The sequence below is a fragment of the Mirounga angustirostris genome, unplaced genomic scaffold, assembly GCF_029215605.1.
Source record: "Mirounga angustirostris isolate CCGP_5_RB_7025 unplaced genomic scaffold, mMirAng1.0.hap1 SCAF_4, whole genome shotgun sequence".
Taxonomy (NCBI): Eukaryota; Metazoa; Chordata; class Mammalia; order Carnivora; family Phocidae; genus Mirounga; species Mirounga angustirostris.
In genome coordinates this window covers 92,108,440-92,132,740 of record NW_026991712.1, presented here as the reverse complement: position 1 = coordinate 92,132,740, position 24,301 = coordinate 92,108,440, and the positions used below count along the sequence as shown (strand labels likewise).

General features: G+C 35.4%; 1 protein-coding gene across 4 annotated transcripts in view; it reads left to right on the top strand.

Moving 5' to 3' along the window:
- Positions 1–24,301, top strand: part of MAN1A2 (mannosidase alpha class 1A member 2) — a 217,410-nt gene that overhangs the window by 134,424 nt on the left and 58,685 nt on the right. For all 4 annotated transcript variants that reach the window (XM_054512663.2, XM_054512662.2, XM_064588567.1 and 1 more), the window contains exons 8-9: positions 1,350–1,443; positions 23,628–23,743. In XM_054512663.2, coding sequence (XP_054368638.1) covers positions 1,350–1,443; positions 23,628–23,743 — 210 coding nt within the window. The remainder of the gene's footprint in view (positions 1–1,349; positions 1,444–23,627; positions 23,744–24,301) is intronic.

The window sequence follows — 24,301 nt, the reverse complement described above, 5'->3', positions numbered from 1 at the left end:
AACATCATATACAAGTGATAACCAAAAGATACCTCTCAGAAAATAGCAGTTAAATCCTGACCAAACATCACCATGAAAGGGAAGATGATGGAGCCCTCCTCTCTGTAAATCAGGTATATCAACAGAAATACAAGTGCTCAGAGACGGTAAGATAGGCTATCAGTAACAAATTACAAGAAAAAGTTATCACCAAAAATGAAGGCCAAATTGGAAGCATTACAAAGGAAGTGTTGAAAGTATAGTGATGGACTTAGAAGACAAAATTGAGAAAAGCTAGTAAAGGTATAGACATTAGAAAAGAGATGGATAAAAAGATTCTGAGAGGAAAGATAGCTGTGGAAGAGGCAGAGAGGATTCAATGTGTGCATAATTTTTAGAAGACAAAGGAATGCAGTTTTTCATTTTTCTTAACAGCATCATTTCAAACTGACTAGCCTTGATTCACGGAATTATTCAGATTGAGATTGTCTTACATAGAGCTGGTCTCAGCCTTTAAAGACCAGAAGGAACACAGCATCCCTGAGCCCATTCCTAAAACCACCTGATTTCAAAGTCCAGCCAAAGGAAAGATGACTGGGACCTTGTCGTCAGAGGATGCGTGCTGTGCTTAAGCCCAGAAAATAGTGAAGTAGATGTTTCCCCAAGTCATGTATACCAAAGCAGGTTATCCTTCATATGTAAAGAGAACATTCTCAAATAAGAATACCAGGAATAGAATACATTTGTGCCTTTTTTTGTAAGCACGGACAAAACCCATCCAATCTATAGATGAATGCAGATAAAGTCCTTGGAAAAGTTTCCGGCTTTTTAGTATATTTTGATTTTTTTTCCTTCTTAGTGTTAGGGAGATCTTTTAGGGATCAGAATTTTTGGAATTTTAGGAATTTAGGGATATCTATTGTGGAATCAATATTTAGAGTTCAGCAATTCAGTTTTTCATCTATTAAATTCAAATTTATTATAAATGTCCTTTTATGTTTCCATTTCTATGAAATTATTTCTGTTCTTATATTTAGATGTGTACATAGTGAATATGTCTGGAATGATGTTTATCACTGATGTTTCTGATGGCTATTTCTGGATAGTAAAATGTTGGCATTTAAATTCATTTTTCTCGTGCTCTTTTCTTCATGTTTTTAATTATTTGTTCTTTATTTAATGATCGTATATAATCTTATAAAAATAATGAATCAATTATAAAGTAGAAGCCTTTCCTGACCACCACACATGCAGAAAAAGGCAGGGGGGAGATGGTGTAGGTTCTGAGTGAGGAAAACCCACAAAACCTAGATTAATATAAAGCCTTGATGACATTTATTTTATTAATTGCATTCTTTATTTGTGTTAAGGTAATGCACATTCGGAAACTCCTTCAGAAGATGGATCGTCCAAATGGTCTTTACCCAAATTATTTGAACCCAAGAACAGGTCGCTGGGGTCAGTGTAAGTATTTCTAGTACAGCTGATGCTATGTTAAAAGATTATTTGTCTGAAAACTTGCTTGATGTGGTGAAAAGTACACTACATGTAGGGTTAGAATCCCTCAGCATTGACCCTTGTGATCTGTTACTGCTGTTACCTTTGACAAATTTCTCATCTTTCGGTAGCTTTGGTTTTCCTACTTGTAAATGCAAACCAAATAACCTGTGTCACAAGCAGTATTTTATTTCATGTATGTGAAAGTACTTTGTTAAAATATAGTGCGGTCTTTGCAAAGGGTTGCCCCTATTTATAAACCATATCTTCATGTAGATAGAGCATTGCTTGGGATAGGTATTTTATTAAAGGAATATGGAGAACAAATGAGTATCTTAAATGATTAGAAAGGAGGGCAGTTGCTCTTGGGCAAGCTTTGTCCCATCGTTTTAACAATAGATACCAGGGTCTTTTATTTATCAGGCTCTGTGCTAAGTTCTTAGATGAAACTGGAGATGGGGAAAGACCATATAGAACTTGGCCGGATTTTGGGGAGCTCCCAGGCCAGCAGAGTAAACAGACACACTTAAATGTAGTTGGAATAAAATGTGATGAATGTTATGGTAGAGGTATGTACCAGTTGTCATGTGAGACTGACAGACGTGACTTCCTCAATGAGAAGAAAATATTTTGTTTGGGGTGAGGGTGATCTTCTTATTAGAGCTTTATAATTGATCTTTGAAGGAATAGATTTTTAAAACATAATAATAAATATTTGGAAATGTGGAATGTAAAGAATTGAAATAAAATATGGGTTTATGAATAGTATTCTTTCTTAAAAGATAGGAGAACTGGAAGGAATACTAGAAAGTGTAACTTTCCCCCAGGTATAACATGTTTGGATTGTTTTTGAGACTGATAAAATCATAATGAAATAAAAAAGAAGTAAAAATAACAGCCTCTTAATCTGTCAGTGAGAAATTATGCTGGTGTTTGCTACCAAGAGTAGGAAAACATTTGTCATGGAATTTGGGGGGGCTCCTTTCAAGGAAATTGTCCTTTATTTTGTGAAAGGAAAGCAGTTTGGTCAATATAGTTATGTCTGTCATGGATCTGGGAATAGATCTCAATCTTTGGCTCCTCTTACGTACTTTTTTGAAATTCTTTACATGCAGCTTATTTTTCTCTTTATTTTGAGGAAAATACAAGGGCCATGCCTAGACTGAGTGAAAATGATACTTTTTTGGAAAAAAGCCCGAGGGCAGCATTTCTAAAATACAAAAATATACTTTTCTTATTCCAGATAAGGATGACTGGTTTGGATGTCTGCTTAGTAATTTGGGTGAATTTTATTGTACATTTCACCCCCTAGAGTTTTATTAAGATTTGGGAATATTCTAACAGGAAAAAATTATGTTTGGTCTTTCTTTATGTCATATGCCAGTGTATATTCTATAAGGTAAAACTTAAATTTAACTGTAAAAATAACAGTATGAAAATATTAAAAAGTGTTTTTTTTTTAAATAATCAGGAAAGCCTTCTCCGTAAAGAAAAAGATTATCCGTTTTTGCTATATATAAACATTAACCTCTTATATTTCATAACAAAGGCAAATAACTAGCTAATGAAATACATTTGAATGTATTTGGAAAGCAGAATTTTCATATCCTCTATCAAGAACTCTTATAAGATCATAAGAAAAAAGATGATCATCTCAGTAGAAAAATACACAGAGAAAAGTTGGTTCATGAAAAAAAAAGGAAGTAAGCAGATGTTCATTTTTAACCGAGAAAGTGGTATTACTGAAGATAAATAGTACATAGAGACAGTGTAATGCGGTACCACCTTCTTTCTGTACACACTGGTGCTACGCTACTATAGTAGGATGTGCGAACACTACCATCTTTGGTATCCTGTTTGTAGCATCTCCACAGACTGGTCACCAGAGATCTTTGTCCCTCTCTTGTCCCACTTCACCACCACGCTAATCAAATCAGTGCAGCTTTTATTTGACTTATTTTATTGAAGTGTAGTTGACATACAAGACAACAATATAATACAATGACCTTTGAACAACGTGGGGGTTAGGGGCACTGACCACCTGCACAGTAGAAAATCCGCGTGTAACTTTTAACTCCTCACCCAAAAACTTAACTACTAAGTGCCTACTCTTTACTGGAAGCCTTACTGATAAACATAAACAGTTGATTAACACATATTTTGTGTTATATTCTTATACAAAAAAAGTAGCTAGAGAATATATTAAGAAAATCATAAGGAATAGAAAATAAATTTACAGTATTATACCTTGTTGAAAAAATCTGCATGTAAGTGGACCATGCAGTTCAAACACATGTTGTTCAAGGGTCAACTGTCAACTCTTAGTTTCAGGTATACAAAATAACGATTCTCGATGCAGCTTTTAAACAGAAGACACTGTTCATTATCTATTAAATTAATAAGGGAATTGGACACATCCCTGTACCTGGAGCTTCAAAAAGTGTGAAAATTTGTATGCCATTTGAACCTGGGACTCATTTCTACATATTTATTCCAAAGAAATTTGCACAGCTATGTATAAAAAGTTTATTTACTATATCTTTGAAGTTATTTATAATAGGAATAATTTGGAAACATTCTAAAGCAGTCTTTTCCGATAGAACTTTCTGTGATGAGGAAAATGTTCTATATCTGTGCTGTCTACAGGCGTCAATAACCACATATGGTGTTGGGCATTGGAAATGTTGGTATGGTTGTAGAACTGCATGTTAAATTTTATTTACTTTTAATTAATAACTACTTGTGCCTAATGCCTGGACACTGCAGTTTTAAACATCCTATGAAAGAGATTTGGTTAAAGAAATTATAGTACCTTCAGATGTCATATACTATGCAGCCATTAAACATTATGTTACAGAATACTTAACATAGATATATGTTATTTCTGTTTTTTCCTTAATGTTTGTTTTTATTTTCTTCTTTTTGTTTTCCTTTATTAGTCTAAATTTGATGATGAACATCTATCACTTTTGAAGTAAGATTAAAAACATTTTTAAAGCAGTTTTATTGATATTTAACCCATATACCATATAATTCACGCAAAGTATACAATTGAATGGTTTTTAATCTATCCACAGTGTTTTGTAACCATCACCAACATCAATTTTAGAAGATTAACCCCCCAAAGAAATCCTGTGCCATTTAGCTATCACCTACCTATTTGCTGGTTCTTCTACCCCTTGCAGCCTTAAACAACCACTAATCTACTCTGTGTCTCTATAGATTTGCCTGTTGCTGGACTTTTCATATAATTACATATTATGTGGTCTTTTGTGATTGGCAAAATGTTTTAAAGATTCTTCCATATTGTAGCATGTATCAATATTTGGATTTTTTTAATGCCTGAATAATATTCCATTTTATGGATCTACCACTGTTGTTTATCCATTCATCAGTTGATGACTTTGGAGTTATTTCTACTGGGTTTTTTTTTTTTCCACTATTATTCCTTTTTTAAAATTGATTTGTAATTGACATACAATATTATATTAGTTTCAGGTATACAACATAGTGATTCTATATTTTTATATATCACCTTGATAGGTCTGGTTACCATCTGTCACTATACAAAGTTATTACAATATTACTGACTGTATTCCCTATGCTGTGCATCATATCCCCATGACTTGTTTATTATATAACTGGCAGTTTGTACCTCTTAATCCCTTTCACCTATTTCTCCCATTCCCCCAACTCCCTCCTTTTTGGCAGCCACGTTTGTTCTGTGTATCTATGAGTCACTTCTTGTTTTGTTTTGATTTTTAGATTCCACATAGGAGTGAAATTATACAGTATTTGTCTTTCTCTGTCTGACTTATTTCACTTAGCATAATACCCTCTGGGTCCATCTATGTGGTCGCAAATGGCAAAATTTTATTCTTTTTTATGACTGAGTAATTGTCCATTGTACTATATGCACCACATCTTCTTTATTCATCTGTCAGTAGACACTTAGGATGCTTCCATATCTTGGTGATTGTAAATAATGCTACAGTGAACATAGGGGTACATACATCTTTTTGAATTAGTGTTTTTGTTTTCTTTGGATAAACACCCAGAAGAGGGATTGCTGGGTCATATCGTAATTCTATTTTTAATTTTTTGAGAAATCTCTGTGTTGTTTTCTGTAGTGTTGCACCAATTTACATTCCCACCACTAATGTGCAACGGCTCTGATTTCTCCACATCCTTGCTAACACTTGTTATTTCTTGTCTTTTTGAGAATAACCATTCTGACAGGTGTAAGCTGGTATCTCATTATGGTTTTGATTTGCATTTCCTTGCTGATTAGTGATATTGAGCATTTTTTCATGTGTCTGTTGACCATCTTTAGGTCTTCTCTGGAAAAATGTCTGTTCAGGGCCTCTGTATATTTTTTAATTGTGTTATTTGGGTTTTTTTTTGTTACTGAGTTGTATCAGTTCTTTTATGTGTTTTGGATATCAACTCCTCATCAACTATATCATTTGCAAATATTTCCTCCCATTCAGTAGGTTGCCTTTTCATTTTGTTGATGGTTTCCTTCATGGTGCACAAATATTTTTAAATATAAAGAGGATGTCATCTTCCACATCAAAATCTTAGAATACTGAAAAAAATTAAGTCAATGTATGAGACTTGCTAGTCTTTGAAATGATGAACAGTAAAGCATTGACAGCATCTTATTAAAAATATAACTTTTTCTCATTAAATGGTATTATAATAGAAAACTGGATAGCTACATGGAAAAGAATGAAATTGGGCCCTTACTTTATATCATATATAAAACTTAGCTCAAAATGCATCACACACTAAATTTAGGAACAAAAATTATAATATCCTTAGGAGGAAACAGGGAAAAACCTTCATGACCTTGGATTTGGCAATGGTTTCTTTAGAAGCAGAGGCAACAAAAGAAAAAAATAGATAAAATTGGATTTTATTAAAATTAAAAAACTTGTGTGTCACAGGACTTGATAGAGACAGAGGAAGACAAGCCACAGAATGAGAGAAAATATTTGCAGATCACATGGCTGATAAGGGATTAATATCCAGAATACACGAAGAACTTCTACAACTCAACAACAAAAAGATGGTTAAAAAATGGGCAAAGAACTTGAATAGATATTTCTCCAAAGAAGATATGCAAATGGAAAATTAAACATATGAAAAAGATGCTCATCATCATTAGTCACTAGGGAAATGCAAGTCAAAAGCCCAGTGAGATTCCGTTTCACACCTAGTAGGATGGCTGTAATCAAAAGACAGAAAATATGTTTTTGCAAAGGTGTGGAGAAACTAGAACTCTTGTACGTTGCTGTTGGGAATGTATAATGATGCAGCCACTTTGAAAAACAATTTGATAGTTCCTCAAAAAGTTAAATATAGAATTCCATATGATCCAGCAGTTTAACTCCTAAGTATATACCCCAAAGATTTGAAAACAGGGACTCAAGCAGATACTTATATGCTAGTGTTCACACAACGTTATTCATAGTAGCCAAAAGGTAGAAATAACCAAAGTGTCCAACAGATGAATGGGTGAACAAAATGTGGTTTGTCCATATGATGGAATATTATTTAGTTGTGAAAGGAATGAAGTTTCTGACACATGCTGCAACACAGATGAACCCTGAAAGCATCATGAAAAATGAGAAAAGCCAGTCACAAAAAAGGACAAATACTGTATGATTCCACTTTACCAAATCTAACGTAGTCAAATTCATACAATGGATTAGAGGTTGAGACTTAAGTAAAAGGGGAATGGAGAGTTACTACTCCGTAGGTACAGAGTTTCTATTTGGGATGATGAAAAAGTTTTGGAAATAGTCCTAGTTGTACAAGGTTGTGAATGTAATTAATGCCACTGAATGGAACATTGAAAAAATGATTAAAATGGCAACTTTCATGTTACATATATTTCAGCCCAGTTAAAAAATTGCAATAAGGGGGCGCCTGGGTGGCTCAGATGGTTAAGCGTCTGCCTTCGGCTCAGGTCATGATCCCAGGGTCCTGGGATCGAGTCCCGCATCGGGCTCCCTGCTCCTTGGGAGCCTGCTTCTCTCTCTCTCTCTCTCTCTGTCTCTCATGAATAAATAAATAAAATCTTAAAAAAAAAAATTGCAATAAAATAGTCCCTTCTTGTTTTTCTTCTCACAATAAATTTAAATTACTTCTTCAGAATATATTCACTCTTAACAGTTGTTAATTTAGAGAATGTTACAGAAAGAGCTATTTACTGGTTATCTTGGCAAGGGGCTTTAAAATCCTAGGGAAGCCATCCTGGTATCCTTTTAGCAGCTGTAGTCTTGACTAAATTGTCCAATTTGTTCCTTTTAATGTTTTTGTATATTTTATATCAGCTTCTGAAAAGTATATCAGATCCATTATTATCTTTGAGCACTATACATCTGTCATATCTTTAAATAGTCTGCAAAACAAACAGTGAATTGAACTGAAATTTAACAATCCAGCTTTGGCTAACTGTATTGTAATTAGAGTAATGGTAATATCTGTGACATGCACATAGCAATCACAGAGAATAATTACTGGTGATTACCTTCAGGAAAAGTACTTGGCAACAGATATAAAAGAATATAGTAAAGAACCTAGATTTAAAGGCACATTATTAATATTTTCTCTCTTTTTTTCCTTTGTTTTTTCACTAGTTTTCTAAGCACAGTGCTTAGCCTATGCTATTTAATAACCGAAGTGAAGAAAATATAGGAAATTGGTCATTACTGATTCATTATGTTTTGTATCACTAAATTAAAAAATTGTAGAAAAAACAAGAACGGGTATAATATTTGGAGTTAGAAGACTAACCCTGGCTTTCCTGCTTAATAATTTAACATAATAATGTAGATGAGTTATCTAACTTCTCCATGCCTTTGTTTCTTCATGTGTTCTAATTGACTTATTTAATAGGATGATCATGTAGGTCATATTTGAAAATGTTTCATAAACCATGACATGATACAAATAGTAACTTCTATTCCAGAATTTCCTATAAGAACGCTTCAAGAAATAGCTTCTCTTAGTAACCTGCCATTAACTTTATAACATGCTGAGATAGATCATATGAATCATTGCTGTTTAGTAGTGCTTTATAATGTTTTATTAATTTCTGCATCTCCAGAGGACCTTGGAGTGTCATGGTTCATCCGATTTGACACTGGGGTAGGCATGATTCAGAGGTTTAAGTAAGAAAGTCACACTACTGGGTGATAAATTCCATAGTTACCATGGATCTCAGGCCTCTGCTGCTTACTTATTAAGCATATAATCTTCTACTAGAGCAACAGTCTAGAAGAGCTGGAAAGGGAACTTGTTTTCCTAGTACCCAGGTAACTTAAAGCTAAATCTGTAAACCCTGGCAATAATTCACAGACCTAAACAACATTTCCTCTAAACCCTGATGACAAAGACTTGCCTTTCCCTGCTATTTACCCTGTTATTTCACCTCTTTTAATTGTTGTGTCTTCTTTATCTTGTTTCCTTTCCGTAGATCTGTAACATACCCAGAAATATGTATGAGGCCAGTGCAAAATAGAGAATGCCCTATGTGTTATTTTAATGACTGTTTCTTCTATAAATGTCATGCTCCAAAGTACCATTTGTACTGTCTTTAATCACTCCATGCAAACTCTCATGGCTCAAATCCATTTCATATATTGGTAATTCCCAAGTGTATACCCCCAGTCTCTGGATTTCCACATGTCTGATTGCCTGTTTGTCATATCCATTTAGATATCCATCCGGGACCTCCAGTTCGATATGCCCCAAATTCAAACTCCTACTTTAAACCATTTCCTCCTCCAGTGTTACCAGTTTCAGTGAAGAGCACCATTGTTCTCCCATTTGCCCAGCCAGAAATCTAGACATCATCTGTGATTCTCTTTCTTCACTTACTTCAGTAAACACTTGATAGGTATCAAACTGAAAGAGTAGAGTATTGTCAAGAAAGATTATTCGATTGTTTTAAGATATTAATAAATATTTAAAGAGAGAGATTCAGTTGGAGGGTAGAAATTGAAGATTAAAACTGGCCAAGAGGGGGAGGATTCCTGAGAAGGAAGCAGAAGTGGTTAGGGTCCAGAATGAGATGGAGTATGTAAAGAAGTAATATATCTTCCTCTTTAACAAGCAAAAGGAACAGATGAATTGATAGATGGGGGTGCAGAAAGTTGAAAGATACATTTTTGGGTTTCCCTCTTTTCGCTGTCAATGGTTTGTATTTTTTCTGTGAATTAGGCATGGTTGTGTGCTGAGAGTAGGAAGAAGGTAGAGCAGTAGGGGGTTTTTGAAGAAGAGATTTCAAATACCTGCTTTAAGGAATGGGAAAGAGCAGTAATCAAAAAGTCATACTAAAGTTGACAAGCAATGCTGAGGTTCTCATTCTTGGTGAAAATTGTGATTTGAGGATAATAGTAGAGCAGACTGACAATTGGGCTAATGTTTTTACTGGTTGGATGCAACAAAACAATGGAACAAGGATCCTGAATATTTGGACAGGAGGATTGCCTGTTGCTTCTTTTCCTATCCTGCCTAGACTGCATAGGATCCAAACCAATATGGGAATACTGTACTCCCTTACCTTCTGTTTCATCTCTCCTACAAATCCCAAAACTGTTTCAATCCAGCCATCTACCTTTCCCATTCATATACTCAGCTGAGCATTGCTGATGAAAATCGTCAGTAGTACAGGCTGAAATCGAAACCAGTTCCAACTGGATCATCAGTACCTCTGTCAATTCTTTAACTTCGATCAGTTTACTTCTATTCCTTACTCTCCCCAAGTCTTCTTTACAAACCTATCCATCCCCAACTCACTTTTGACCCATTTCCTTATTTTCAATTTCCTGAGCAATTTTGGTTTAGGTATATCTTTAGTAAAAAGTATTTATGGAGTATTTATAGAGTGTTTTGTTTTTTTTTTTTAATCTTTAAATCCCAGTGTGACTCTTAGTATTTTAAAAACGGAGTTAAATTTGTTGATGTTACTGATAGGTTTAGACTAATTTCAGGTATCCTTTTTGTTTTGTTTACCAGCTTTTTTTAAATAGCTTTATTAAGATATAATTGATGTGTAATAAATAGTACATGTTTAAAGTGTACAGTTTGATAAGTTTTTAAATAAGTATATGCCTATGGAATCATCAAAATAATCCTATATATCACCTCTAAAGGTTTCCTCATCCCCTTCTATGATTCTTCTTTCATTCTCCTGTTCACTTCTTCCTCAAGCAACTGCTGATCTGCTTTCTTTCATCATAGATACATTTGCATTTTCTAGAACTTTATATAAATGGAATCCTTTATATGCATTCTTTATTTTTGTCTGGCTTCTTTCACAGAGAATAATTATTTTGAGATTTGCCCATATTGTGTATATCAGTAGTTCTGAGTAGAATTCTGCCTGTGGAATACCACAATTTGTTTATCCATTCACCTGTTGATGATCATTTGGGTTATTTCCACTTTGGGATTATTACAAATAAAGTGCTATGGACATTGACCTAAAGCTTTCATGTTGACATATGTTCTTATTTTTCTTGAGTGCATACCTAGGAGTGGGATGTTTGTATCATGTAGTAGGTGCGTACTTAACTTTTAAAAAAACTGCCGATCTCTTTTCCATAGTGGATGTACCATTTTACATTCCCATCAGCAGTGTTCTTCCACATATGCACCAGTACTTGATATGGTCAATTCTTTCATTTTAGCTATATTGTATCAATATAGGTGTGTAGTGGTATTTCTTGATGGCTTTAATTGTCACTTCCAAAATGATCAGTGATGTTGTATGTCTTTTCATGTGCCACTTCCCATCCATTTATCTTCTTTGGTGAATTGTCTGATCAAACCTTCCCCAGGTGCCCATTTTCAAAATAGATGTTTTCTCTCTGTCTTTGACTTGTCTTTTCATTCTCTTCGCAATCTTAAAGGCAAAAGATTCCAACTATGAAGTCCATTTTATCAGTCTGTTCTTTTATGAATTATTCTTTCATGTCTTATCTAAGAAAGCTTTGCCTAACCCAGGGTCACAAAGATTTCCTCCTATGTTTTCTTCTAGAAGTTTTAGAGATTTAGGTTTTATATTTAGGTCTGTGATCTGCTCTGAGGTGATTTTTATATAGGTATTACAGTTCATTCCTCCCTCCCTCCCTCCATCTATCCCTCTCTCCCTCCCTTCCTCTCTCCCTCCCTCCCTCCCTTCCTTCCTTCCTTTCATGGGTATCTAATTATTCTGGCACCCATTTGTTGAAAGGATTGTCTTTTCTCCACTGCATTGTCTTTGCACCTTTATCAGGAATCAGTTGTACATATAGATATAAATTTTTGAATTCTGTTCTGTTCTATTGATCTATTTATTATTATGCCAGTACCATGCTGTTCTGGTTATTATAGCTTGAAATCAAGTAGTGTTAGCCCTCTAATTTTTTTCTTAAAACTGTCTTGGTTATCTAGATCCTTTGCATTTCCGTATTAATTTTAGAATCACTGTGTCATTTTCTGTAGAAAAGCCTGCTGGTATTTTGATTGGGAAGTCCATAGATCATTTGGGGAAATTTGATATCTTAACACTGTTTGACAGTTGATATCTTCCAGTCCATGAACAAGTTATATCTATGTCTACATTTATTTAGGTATTCTTTATAATTTCTCTCAAAAATATTTTGTAGCTTGCTATGTACAGGTCTTACACATGTTTCACCAGATTTATCTGTAGATATTTCATATTGTTGATGCTGCTAAAATGATTTTTTAAATTTCACTTTCTTATATTTTGTTGCTAATATATAGAAATAAAATTGATTTAGAATATTAAGCTTGTATCTGCAACTTTCTGACTTCACTTTTTAGTTCTAGTAGCTTTTTTTGTAGATTCCATCGAGTTTTCTTCATAGACAGTCTTATCTAAATAAATATAGCTTACTTCTTTATTTCCAGTGTGAATGCCGTTTATTTAAATTTAATTCATTTCTTTTTTGGCCTCATTGCACTTGCTAAAACCTATGGTGCAGTGTTGAAGAAAAGTGATGAAAGTGAACAGCCTTGTCTTGTTTCTGACCTTACGGAGAAAGCATTTAGTCTTTTACTAAGTATACTGCTAGCTGTAGGTTTTCTTGTAGTTGCCCTTTGTGTGTTTGCCCTGGTTTGCTGACAGTTTTTATCAGGAATGGATGTCAAATTTTTTGTGTGTGCATCTATTTTCTTCTTTGGTTTATTGAATATAGTGAATTACATTGATTGATTTTAAATGTTAAACCTGGTCTGCATTTCTAGAATAAGTCATATTTATTCATGATATGTATTAGCCTTTCAGTATTTTCTTGTAATTGATTTGTTAAATGAGAAATACTGCTCTGTAGCTTTCTTTTTATGTCTTTCTCTGGTTTTGATATTATTATAATGCTGGCCTCAGAATTGGTTGTGAAGTATTCCCTCCTCCTCAGTTTTTTTTTTTATAAAAGTTTGTGCAGAATTGATAATGTTTCTTCCTTAAATGTTTGATAGAATTTGCCAACATAACCATCTGGGCCTGGAGTTTTCTTTTGTGAGGTTTTTAAATATAATTTCAATTTCTTTGACAGATAGAAGGTTGTTCAGATTATCTGTTTCTTCTTGAGAGAGTTTTGGTAATTTCTGTCTTTCAGAGAATTTGTCCATTTCATCTAGTTTTTCTAATTTACTGGCATAAAGTTGTTCATAATGTTCCTTATTGTCCTTTTAATATCTGTAGATTCTGTTTCATTGATTTTTGCCCTAACATTTATTATATATGCTTTCTCTACCTACTTTGTGTTTAATTTGCTTTTCTTTTTCTGGCTTCTAAGGTGGAAGCTGAAGTCATTGATATGAAACCTTTTTTTTCTAAAAAGGTTTCATGTTGTTAATTTCCGCTTATGTACCGTATCCCACAAATTCTGCTGTGTTGTGTTTTCATTTTCATGTGGGTTTTTAGTTATTATTATTATCAAATTTGGAGATATTTTTAGCTCTTACCTCTTCAGGTAATTTTTCGGTCATGCCTGTCCTTCAGACATTCCAGTTATCCTAAATGTATTAGGCCACTTAGTTCACTGATACTTTTTTATTTCTGTTTTTTACCTCCTCTGTGTTTCATCTTGAATAATTTCCATCGCAGTGCCTTCAAGTTTACTATTCTTTTCTTATTTATTGTCTCATCTGCTCTTAATCCCTTCCACTGTATTTGTTTGTCTCTAACACAGTAGTTTTCATCTTTGGAAGTTCAGTTTGGATCTTTTTATATCTTCCTTGTCTCTGCTTACCTATTTGCACATAGATAAACACAGTTATAGTAACTTGTAATATTCTTCTCTGGTCATTCTACCATTTTTGTCAATTCTGGGTCAGTTTGGACTGGTTCCTTATTTTCCTCATTGTGAGTGGTTTCTTTCCTGCCTCTTTGCATGCCTGGTAATCTTGGATTAGATGTTAGACATTGTCAGTTTTATCTTGTTTGAGTGCTGGATATTTTTCTTTTCCTAGAAATCTTCTTGAGTTTTTTGGGGGGATACAGTTAAGTAACTTGGAAACTGTTAGACCTTTTCCTGTCTTGATTTTATGATTTGTAAGGGGGATCTGGTACATTGCTCAGTCTAGGGCTAATTATCTCCTGCATACTCTACTCTAATGGCCCATGAAGTATGGATTTTTCTCATCTGGCTCATGGAAAGAAGCATTATTACCAGTAGGGTCTTTGTGAGCCCCAGGCAGTGTCCCCTCCCATCTTTTCATGTGGTTCTTTTCCCAGTCTCAGGTAGTTTGCTCACACGTGTGTGCTGCTCAGTACTCTACTGGATACTCAGGGGAACCCTTTATAGATATCTGGTTTCTCTTTCTGTGCAGGTCTCTTTTCTCTGGTACCCTGTCTATGAACCCTAGCTGCCTTGGACTTTCTGGACTGTGCCTTATTTTCTCCTCCCTATGCCTCTGCCTGGAAACTTTCTTGAGGCAGTCATCTGGGGGCAGTCACAAGACTCCCCTTGTTTATTTTCCATATCTGACAGATCACTGTCCTTTACTGCCTGATGCTCAGTATCATGAAAACCATCATTTCATGCATATTGTCCAGTGTTTTTGGCTATTTTAGGTTACAGGGTAAACTGTTACTTCATTCTGGTCCAAAACACAAGTCTTTTTCTAAGTCAGTTTCTTTTATCTTACTTGTTTTTTTTTTTCTCCCTATTATGCATTCTTAAAATAGCCTCCGCATACTGCCTTATGTCTTTTGTTTCATTTTCTTTTTCTTTATTCGTTTCAAAATTAATATATATATTTTCATCTTTTCTTAACAATTGCCCTTGAATTTTAACTTACGCCCTGATTATTTATATTTTTCTAATGACATTTAGAATTAATCATTACTGGATCTTCCCTCTGAGCAAGATGAGAACTCTAGCATACTTTTATTGCTCCATTGCCTAATTCATCATAAACTTGTGGTTCAAAGTATTAATTTCTTTTTCTCACTATTGCTCCTTGTATGTCCCATTCTGTGCTTCTAGTTTTTAAAAATTATTATTATTCACAGAATGCTTCTTTGGTAGTTTTTAAAAGTTGGTCACCATACCCCTTTACCTCACTTCTACCTAGACAACCTTGTTTCATAAGTCAAAGTGAAAGTGAAGATTCTTATGCAGATCTCTTTACCTGTAAGCTCATTTACTGGGTCACTGGGCTTTATTTCTATTTTTCCAGTCTCAGAAGATCCTGACCAGTATTTTTCCTTTGACCTGCGTTCTGTATTCTGTCCTCTTTCATCTCCTGAACTCTTTCTTTTTTGGTATTCTCATTGTGATTACACCATGTGTTAAACCTCCTGGTTCCTTTCTCATTGCCAGTGAGCCCTTCTCTCTATTTCCTCTACTCTTCTTCATTGCCATAGCCCCTTCTAGCAGACACTCCACCTTTCTTCTTCCTGTCAGGATAAAGCCTTTTGAAGAAATGTTTATATTTGTTGGTTTTTCTTGTTTGCCTTCTGTTCACTTCTTTTGATGCATTGCATTCTGGGCTCTGCTTTCTTTTTTTTTTTTTTTTAAAGATTTTATTTATTTATTTGAGACAGAGAGAATGAGATACAGAGAGCATGAGAGGGAGGAGGGTCAGAGGGAGAAGCAGACTCCCTGCCGAGCAGGGAGCCCGATGCGGGACTCGATCCGGGGACTCCGGGATCATGACCTGAGCCGAAGGCAGTCGCTTAACCAACTGAGCCACCCAGGCGCCCCGGGCTCTGCTTTCTACCGCTCACTAAAAGTAATTTTTTATGTGGCCCAGCGACTGTCCTATAGACTAGTCCAAAAAGGACAATGTATTAGTTAGGTATTTCTGTATAACAAACCACTCTAAAATTTAGTGACTTAAAATAATGTATTATTTCTTCAGAGTCTACAGGTTGGCTGAGAGGTTCTGCTGGTCTTGTCTGGACTTACTAATGTGTCCCAGTGAGCTGGCAGGTTGTCTGCAGGCTGGCTAATCTAGCACAGCCCCACTTGGGGAGATTCAGCCCTACTCCCTATGGTCTCTCACCATTTATCAGGCTATATACCATGCTTATTTCCATGGCAGTAACAAGGTCCCATAAAAAGAAGTGGAGCACATTAAGGCCTCTTGAGGGTTGGACTTGAAACTGGCATGATGTTACTTTTTACCACTTTCAGTTAGACAAAGCAAGTACAAGGCCAATCTACTTTAAAGGGATGGGAATTTGTTTCATATTCTTCTTCACCTAGCTTCTTAAATGTGCATATTCCTAGGAATTCTTCTTATCCTTTCCTTTTTTGCCTCACAGACCTCATCTCTTTTTACAGGACGAACTGTGTCCTATATATCTGTGAAATATGAATCAGCAACTGGCAAACTAGGCTAGCCTCTGGCCTGTGTTTATATGGCCTACTAGATAAAACAAGTTTTTTTTTTTTTTGCATTTTTGAAGGGCTTAAACAATCATCATCAACAACAGCAAAACAGAGGGGCATGCAACAAAGACTGCATGTTATCTGGCCCTTTACAGGAAAAGTTGCCCCTCCACCCCCACCCCTGATGTAAATCAGTATTTCATTACTGATTTTGCTTGGGCTTTAAACTTCTATCTCCCCTCCCCACGTACAGGATATTTGTTTCTGGGTTATTTGTAGGTATCCTTTTTTTTTTTTTTTTAAAGATTTTTATTTATTTATTTGACAGAGAGAGAGAGAGACAGCAGGAGAGGGAACACAATCAGGGGGAGTGGGAGAGGGAGAAGCAGGCTTCCCGTGGAGCAGAGAGCCCGATGTGGGACTCAATCCCAGGACCCTGCATGACCTGAGCCGAAGGCAGACGCTTAACAACTGAGCCACCCAGGCATCCCCTATTTGTAGATATCTTAAACTCAGTAGGTAAAAAATTGAGCTTATTATCTCTTCTTTAAAATTTATTCCTCATTGTGATTCCTTATTTCCTCCATACTTTACATAGTCTGGTCTGTGCCAGAAACTTGACAATTTGGCCAGATTCCTGTCCTGTTGTTTTTACCTTCTTAGTAACTCCAAAATCTGTTCCTTCATTTCTTCTTCCCTTTAGTTAATTTGGGCCTTCAGTTCTCTCCCTCAGTTCAGTATCACCCTTACTGCCTCACCCTCCACATGCTCTTTGTGTGGTCTAATCATCTTCTCTTGCACGTACAGTTTATTTGATGTATTGGGACTGAGAAATGACTGTTCGCTTATAGAATGCCATTTTGGTTTGGCTGTCTGCTGTAGGCCAAAGCCAGAATGTAGGGGAATAAGGAGCAAGTAGGTGAGGAGAAAGAAGCAGGAGTGAATTCAAATTCTTTTAAGAGAAAAGAGGAACGGAATTAGGTATTTGGTTATTTTTAGAAAATACATTCTTGGTTTGTCTCCCTCTCTGATTTCTTCCCATTCAGTTTTCCCTCCCTCCCCCTGTGGTCCTCTGCCCTGCTCTGTTCATTATGTTCCACATGAGTGAAACCATATGGTAATTGTCTCTCTCTGTTTGACTTATTTCACTTAGCATAATATCCTCCCGTTCCATCCATGTAGATGCACATGAGAGACTCTGGACTCTGGGAAACAAACTGAGGGTTACAGAAGGGAGGGGGCAGGACGATGGGGTAACCGGGTGATGGGTATTAAGGAGGGCATGTGTGGTGATGAGCACTGGGTGTTATATGCAACTCATGAATTGTTGAACACTACAACAAAAACTTAACATGTATTATATGCCGGCTAACTGAACATAATAATAATAAAAAAAAGAAAATGCTTTCTTACTACAGTCCCCTGAATAGTTGAAATATTGTATCTGGAGCTGAGCTATAAGAAAATTAAATATTAAGGAAAACCTTAATATCAAGACTTTGTGTATATTTCTGATAATTCAGATGAATGAAGTTTTGTAAGGTTTTTAAAGTTATATTTCAGTGGATATTTCATGTAAGCAATTGAATATACTACAATTATAGACATCCTAGTATTGGGGGAATTAGGAAAGTTTAAAAATATATACATGTAGGGGCGCCTGGGTGGCTCAGTTGGTTGAGCGACTGCCTTCGGCTCAGGTCATGATCCTGGAGTCCCGGGATCGAGTCCCGCATCGGGCTCCCTGCTCAGCGAGGAGCCTGCTTCTCCCTCTGACCCTCCCCCCTCTCATGTGCTCTCTCTCATTCTCGCTCTCTCAAATAAATAAATAAATCTTTAAAAAAAAAAATATATATATATACATGTAAATTTTATTAAAACTTGAAAGAATGAATAAGGTAGTTAATGCATTCATTCTATAAACATTTTTTTGTTGAACTTGTAAATATTAGATGTTAGGTATTACTATTTATCCCATAATTACTTGTTTCCCTAAACTGAAAAAGAGAGAGAGATTGTGAAAGTGGAATCATTTTTTTTAAAAAAGTGATCCAATTCTTTTTTTTTTTTTTTTAAAGATTTTATTTATTTATTTGAGAGAGAGAGAATGAGAGACAGCATGAGAGGGAGGAGGGTCAGAGGGAGAAGCAGACTCCCTGCCGAGCAGGGAGCCCGATGCGGGACTCAATCCCGGGACTCCAGGATCATGACCTGAGCTGAAGGCAGTCGCTTAACCAACTGAGCCACCCAGGCGCCCCTATCCAATTCATTTTAAAAAAGAAAAAATACCCCTTAAAAAGAAAAAAAAGAAAGATTTATTTATTTATTTATTTAGAGAGCGAATATGTGTGTGAGTGTGAGGGGCAGAGGGGGAGAGGGAGAGAGAATCTCAGGCAGACTCCCTGCTGAGCAGAGAGCCCGACGTGTGGCTTAATCTCGTGACTCCTGAGATCATGACCTGAACCAAAACCAAGAGTTGGACACTTAACTGACTGTGCCACCCAGGCTCCCCCACAAAAAAGAAAAAATACCTTAAAAGATAAGTTATTGTATTTGTGAAATGCTATTCATACTTGAAAATGGGAAAATAGCCATTCATTTAATAAATGCTTATTGAGCACTCTTAACTAGAAGTAAGAATTGTGCAAAGCATTGTAGGGTATATAAAGAAACAAGCTAATGAGTGTCTCTTGACAAATTGCTCGTAGTTTAGCAGAGTCTGCTTTCCTTTAAGGCAACTCAAACTTCTCAGCATATTAAACAAGACTGTTATCAGATTCATTGTCTAATGTTTTTTTTCTGATCTGTCAATTTTCAAATAGTTGTATTAAAATCTATGCCCAGGGCACCTGGGTGGCTCAGTTGGTTAAGCAACTGCCTTCGGCTCAGGTCATGATCCTGGAGTCCCGGGATCGAGTCCCGCATCGGGCTCCCTGCTCGGCGAGGAGCCTGCTTCTCCCTCTGACCCTGCCCCCTCTCATGTACTCTCTCTCATTCTCACTCTCTCAAATGAATAAATAAATTAAAAAAAAAAAATCTATGCCCATTTTTCAGTGCAAATTGATCAGTTTTGGCTTTATACGTTTTTTTCTCTTAGTACACTTTTAAAATATTAAACTTGTTTTTAGAAGGTAGCTGCATTATTTACTTTTTCATGGTATAATACATTCTCCTATTTGCATAGTTGAATTCTTTTATGATGAGTTTTCCTTATGTGCATTGGAGTTTTCATTTGCAAGCTCAGTTTGAGAGAGCTCCACGATGTGTGTTTTTCTTTCCACTCTCACTATTTACTACTCCATTCCTGGCAGTATTATTAATGCCTCCACTGGCTTATCAGTTCAGAACTTGGTGTTTTTTATACTGGAATGTCAGCTCTCCCAAGGATATTAGAAACTTATTTCATACCCAGAGTCCCACCATGAGTGAGTGCTTTGAATCCCATGATGTTGGAGGAAGTAAACTTCTAGATGTCTTTATTTTCAAGAAATAGAAACTCCTGCTTTTAACATTATGAGTTTCTTTGTATTTCTTATTTACTACAATTTTTATTTTGTTTTCAAGTGTGAAATACCTGTTAAATAATGATTTCATCCTTTGTTGTTGGTATGTGCTCCAGGGAGGGGGCAGGATCTTGCATGAAGTTAAAAGATCATCTTGACAATAGTCATTATGTAACTATGACAACGACTTTTTTTGGCGGGGGGAAGGGAGTGGGAGAGAGACAGTCACAGCTGGATCTAGGGCTCCGTCTCACAATCCTGAGATCATGGCCTGAGTCGAAAGCAAGAGTTGGACACTTAACCAACTGAGCCACCCAAGCACCCCATGACTCTGACAGTTTTTAAAAAGTTATTCTATGTACCACCTAAAATCATCCTGAATTACATAATGGTTACAAACTTACAAGTCCTACACCATCCAGAAATACTGGAGTAAACCAAGATGCCCTAAGTTCCCACCTGCTTTGATTTTTATTCATGATAGGACAACAATGAGAGCAGATTAGGAGACAGGGGAATGAGAAGTCATACATATATAGCATTAACAAATTGTAAAGTTATCCAGAAAGAACTCAAATTGAGAAAGTTTTACTAGGACTTCTGCTTCATGGTGGAAGATTGAACTATAACTTCACCACTGTGGCCAACCATTCTCCTTGAGATCACAGTGAAATGCAAGTACAGAAAAAGGTAGAAAGCAATTAACTCAAGATGGTAAAGAGAGTTGGAGGTAAAAGGGAGATTGTAATGGACAGGATTATTTAAACAAATTTGCTTAAACAAATTTGCGTAATGCACTGTAGCTGAGATTGTGTGAGTAGAACTGAGAAAGGTGCAACCTAGAATATAGTAAAAGAACACTACAAAAGGGTAACTGATGTAATTCCACAAAGATTCAGAGTTCATAAACAATAGGAATTGGATAAATTTGAGTGAATTCCTGTCTTCTGGTTCATTAGCAAATAACGTACCCAAAATGCATCCCTCAACATTTCTCTGTCCTGTATGTAATCTCTGTCCCTAAATATGAGGGACTTTCTCTGTCTACTCAGTTCCATATTGTTTTAATATTTTACAAATATGTGTTATCTTTTATGATTTCCAGTAACTATAAAATATTTAAATCTGTTGGAATTTAGCATCTAAGTGTAACTTATCCTTTAAACCTATCATCATACGTTACCATCATTATAAAATTCTTAAATATAAGTATGACGAGTATTGAAAGCTGTTAGAAATTTAACTGTGATCTTCTTGTGCAGTCTGAGAGAAAACTGTCTTTTGTTCCTCTGTCTTCTCTAATACCCAAGCACTTTAAATGTTAGAGACTCAGAGAAGCCTACATAAGGCATATATCTTTCTAGATATTTAGATGGAAAACAAAGGAGATCATTAAGCTACCAAATCATTGAAAGTATATTGCCATTTTATACAAATGGTTATTTTATGTGAACTTTAGAAATTTAATTGTGATCTTCTTGTGCAGTTTGAGAGAAAACTATCTTGTTCCTCTGTCTTCTCTAATACCCAAGCACTTTAAATGTTAGAGACTCAGAGAAGCCTACATAAGGCAATATTCTTCTAGATATTTAGATGGAAAACAAAGGAGATCAGTAAGCTACCAAATCATTCTTGAAAATATATTGCCATTTTATACGAATGGCTATTTTATGTGAACTTGACAAATCATTTAATGTAGAGGTCAAAAAAATGGTTATCTTTGGAAGTTGGGTATTGATTGTGAAGGCCACATGAGGGAGACCTTGGAATGCTGGAAATGCTCTATATTTTTACCTTGTGGGTGTATATATATGTAAGAATTCATTGAAATGTATACTTATGACTAAAGGAAAAAAAGTGATAAATAAGAGCATTTGAGATGCAGGCTGTTGAAGGTACAAGCGAATTACTAAAGTAGTAGCAAACGTGTTGTTTAAAGTGAATGGTGGCACTTTCCCCCATTTATTACTTTCTATAACAGAAGATGATTTAATCACACAAGTTACATAGGCTACTCCCGTAGAGGTAGTCACTGTGCACAGTTGTCTTTTTAAATCTTTTCTATACAATATACAAACCTTTTCTGTACAATAATATTCTTTAAACATACAAATTTTTTGTAGTATCAAACTATATTATTCTGAAACTTACCCTCCCCCTATTTAACAGCATATAATAGATATCTTCCAGTATCAGGTTACAGATTCACCTGATCCTCTTTAATGATTGTGTGTTCTCGTATAGTCTCTTTATACTGTAATTTATGTAGCTACATCCCTAGACGTTTGAGGTTATCTTACGTTTTTATTAATGGATACAGTGCACTGATGACCTTTTTTCTTCTACATCTATACTTGTGTATTTGTTACAGGATAATTCCAGAAGTAGAAAACCTAGTTAAATTTTGATAGCTACTACAAAATTGCCCTCCATTCCCACCACCTGTGAACCATAACTTTATGTACATTGGATGCTATCAGTTTTTAAAAATGTTTGCCAATTAAATAGACAAAAATGGAACCTCATTGTTTTAATTTGCTTTTCTCTGGTCACTAATAGAGTTGATCTTCCTTTCTTATGTTAATTATTAATTTGTGTTTCTTTTTTTAAATTACTTGTGTGTGCTCTAAAGCAGTTTTCCTTATTTAGTTATCAGAGTTCTTTGTATAGGGTATTACTCTTTATTTCTATTATAAATGTTGTAAATATCCTATTCAGTTTCTGGTCTTACAAATTCATTTACGGTAGATTGTACCATATGATGCTATAAGTCTTTCCTTTGTGACTCCTTCATTCTGTGTTTTGCCTAAGAAGATCATCTGCTTAGGAAGAGCAGACATCTTCTTATATTTTCTTCTGGAATACTTACAGTTTTGTGTTTTACTTTTAAATCACTCATCCACCACAAGTTTATTTTTGTGAGCTAAAGATACAAATATTAATATGCATTTCCCCCCAGATAGCCAGTTGTTCCATAAACCACCCAGCGGTCCATCCTTTCCTCACTAAAGTAGGAAACCAGTGCTAGTGCTCTATGAATGATTGACAGGTCATAGAAGTGTGTTGTTTTTCTTTTTTGTGCGGGGAGGATGTGAGTTTTTAAGCAAAGTTTAAAAATGTAGAGTGGGGCTTACGGAAAGGGATAGAAGACTAGGGTTGCCTTGGGAGTTATGCTGTTGCCTTGGATAGGATTAGAAGTATAGATGGGGTAGAATAAGAATACACATAGGGCAAACATATGAAGAAAAAGCTGTATAAATAGCAACCAAGTGTATTCCTTCAATAGCTTATTATATTATGCAAAGTGTTACTACAAAGGCCTTTTAGATTTATTTTACTTTACTGTCTATGGCACAGAAATCACCACTAACCATCCTAGAGAAAAATGGGCTCTTTTTAGTTAACATCAGATTCAAGTGTATCTCATGTTTAATCTTACAGCTTGTATAGTTTAAAGTCATTAATATATGAGTTGTTTTCACTTTTGGAAAAGTTTGGTTGTGTGACACTGTACAAACTATGTGACCGAAGAAAAAGACTCCTATGTGTGTGAAATACCCCATCCAGCAGAAAGGGGTATCTGGAAAGTTGGGTACACATGTAGAGAGAAGTAATGAGGGCATATTTTTACTGGACTAAATTTGAAGTATGCTGCAAGTAAGGCTGTCAATATAATTTTTAAATTGTTGACCAGTAATAGTCATTATACTTGAAAAAGATTATTTCATTGTCTTCTGTCTTCTCTTTCCTCCACCTCCATCCTTTCCTTTTTCTTTCATTACAGACCATACATCAGTTGGCGGGCTGGGAGACAGTTTTTATGAATACCTACTAAAAGCATGGTTGATGTCAGATAAAACAGACCATGAGGCGAGAAAAATGTATGATGATGCTATTGAGGTAATTCTTGTCAGAACATTTACCTGTTTAACATTCTATGAATATACAGTGTGTTTCATAGTGACCAGTGAACACCTAAATGCATTTGGTTCTATGCCCTCACTGTAGAATTTTGGTATTTTAATCTAAAAGTCTTGTATTGTTTTCCTTTATTGTGGCATTTTAAAGAAATTGTTGAAGAATAAATATATATTTATGTATGAAAATTTATTTTAATTACTTTTAGTTATTATCTACACAGACTAGAAAAACTTCTGACTTCACCAGACATTTTCATAAACATTTCTTCTTTCAGCTGACATTGAACCTACACATGGAGAGCCTTATGGATAAATAATATGGGGAAAACACTTATCTAGTATTTTCCACACACCAGGTGCTGTTGTAACCCTTTTTACACATATGAAATCATCTCATCTTCACTACCATTTTACATTTGAGAACCTTATGGCACAAAGAGGTTAAGTAACTTGCTCAAGCTCGTAATAGCTAGTAAGTGATGGAGCCTGGAACTGAACAGTCTGGCTCCAGGTGCTGTGCTTTTAACCACTTTACTGT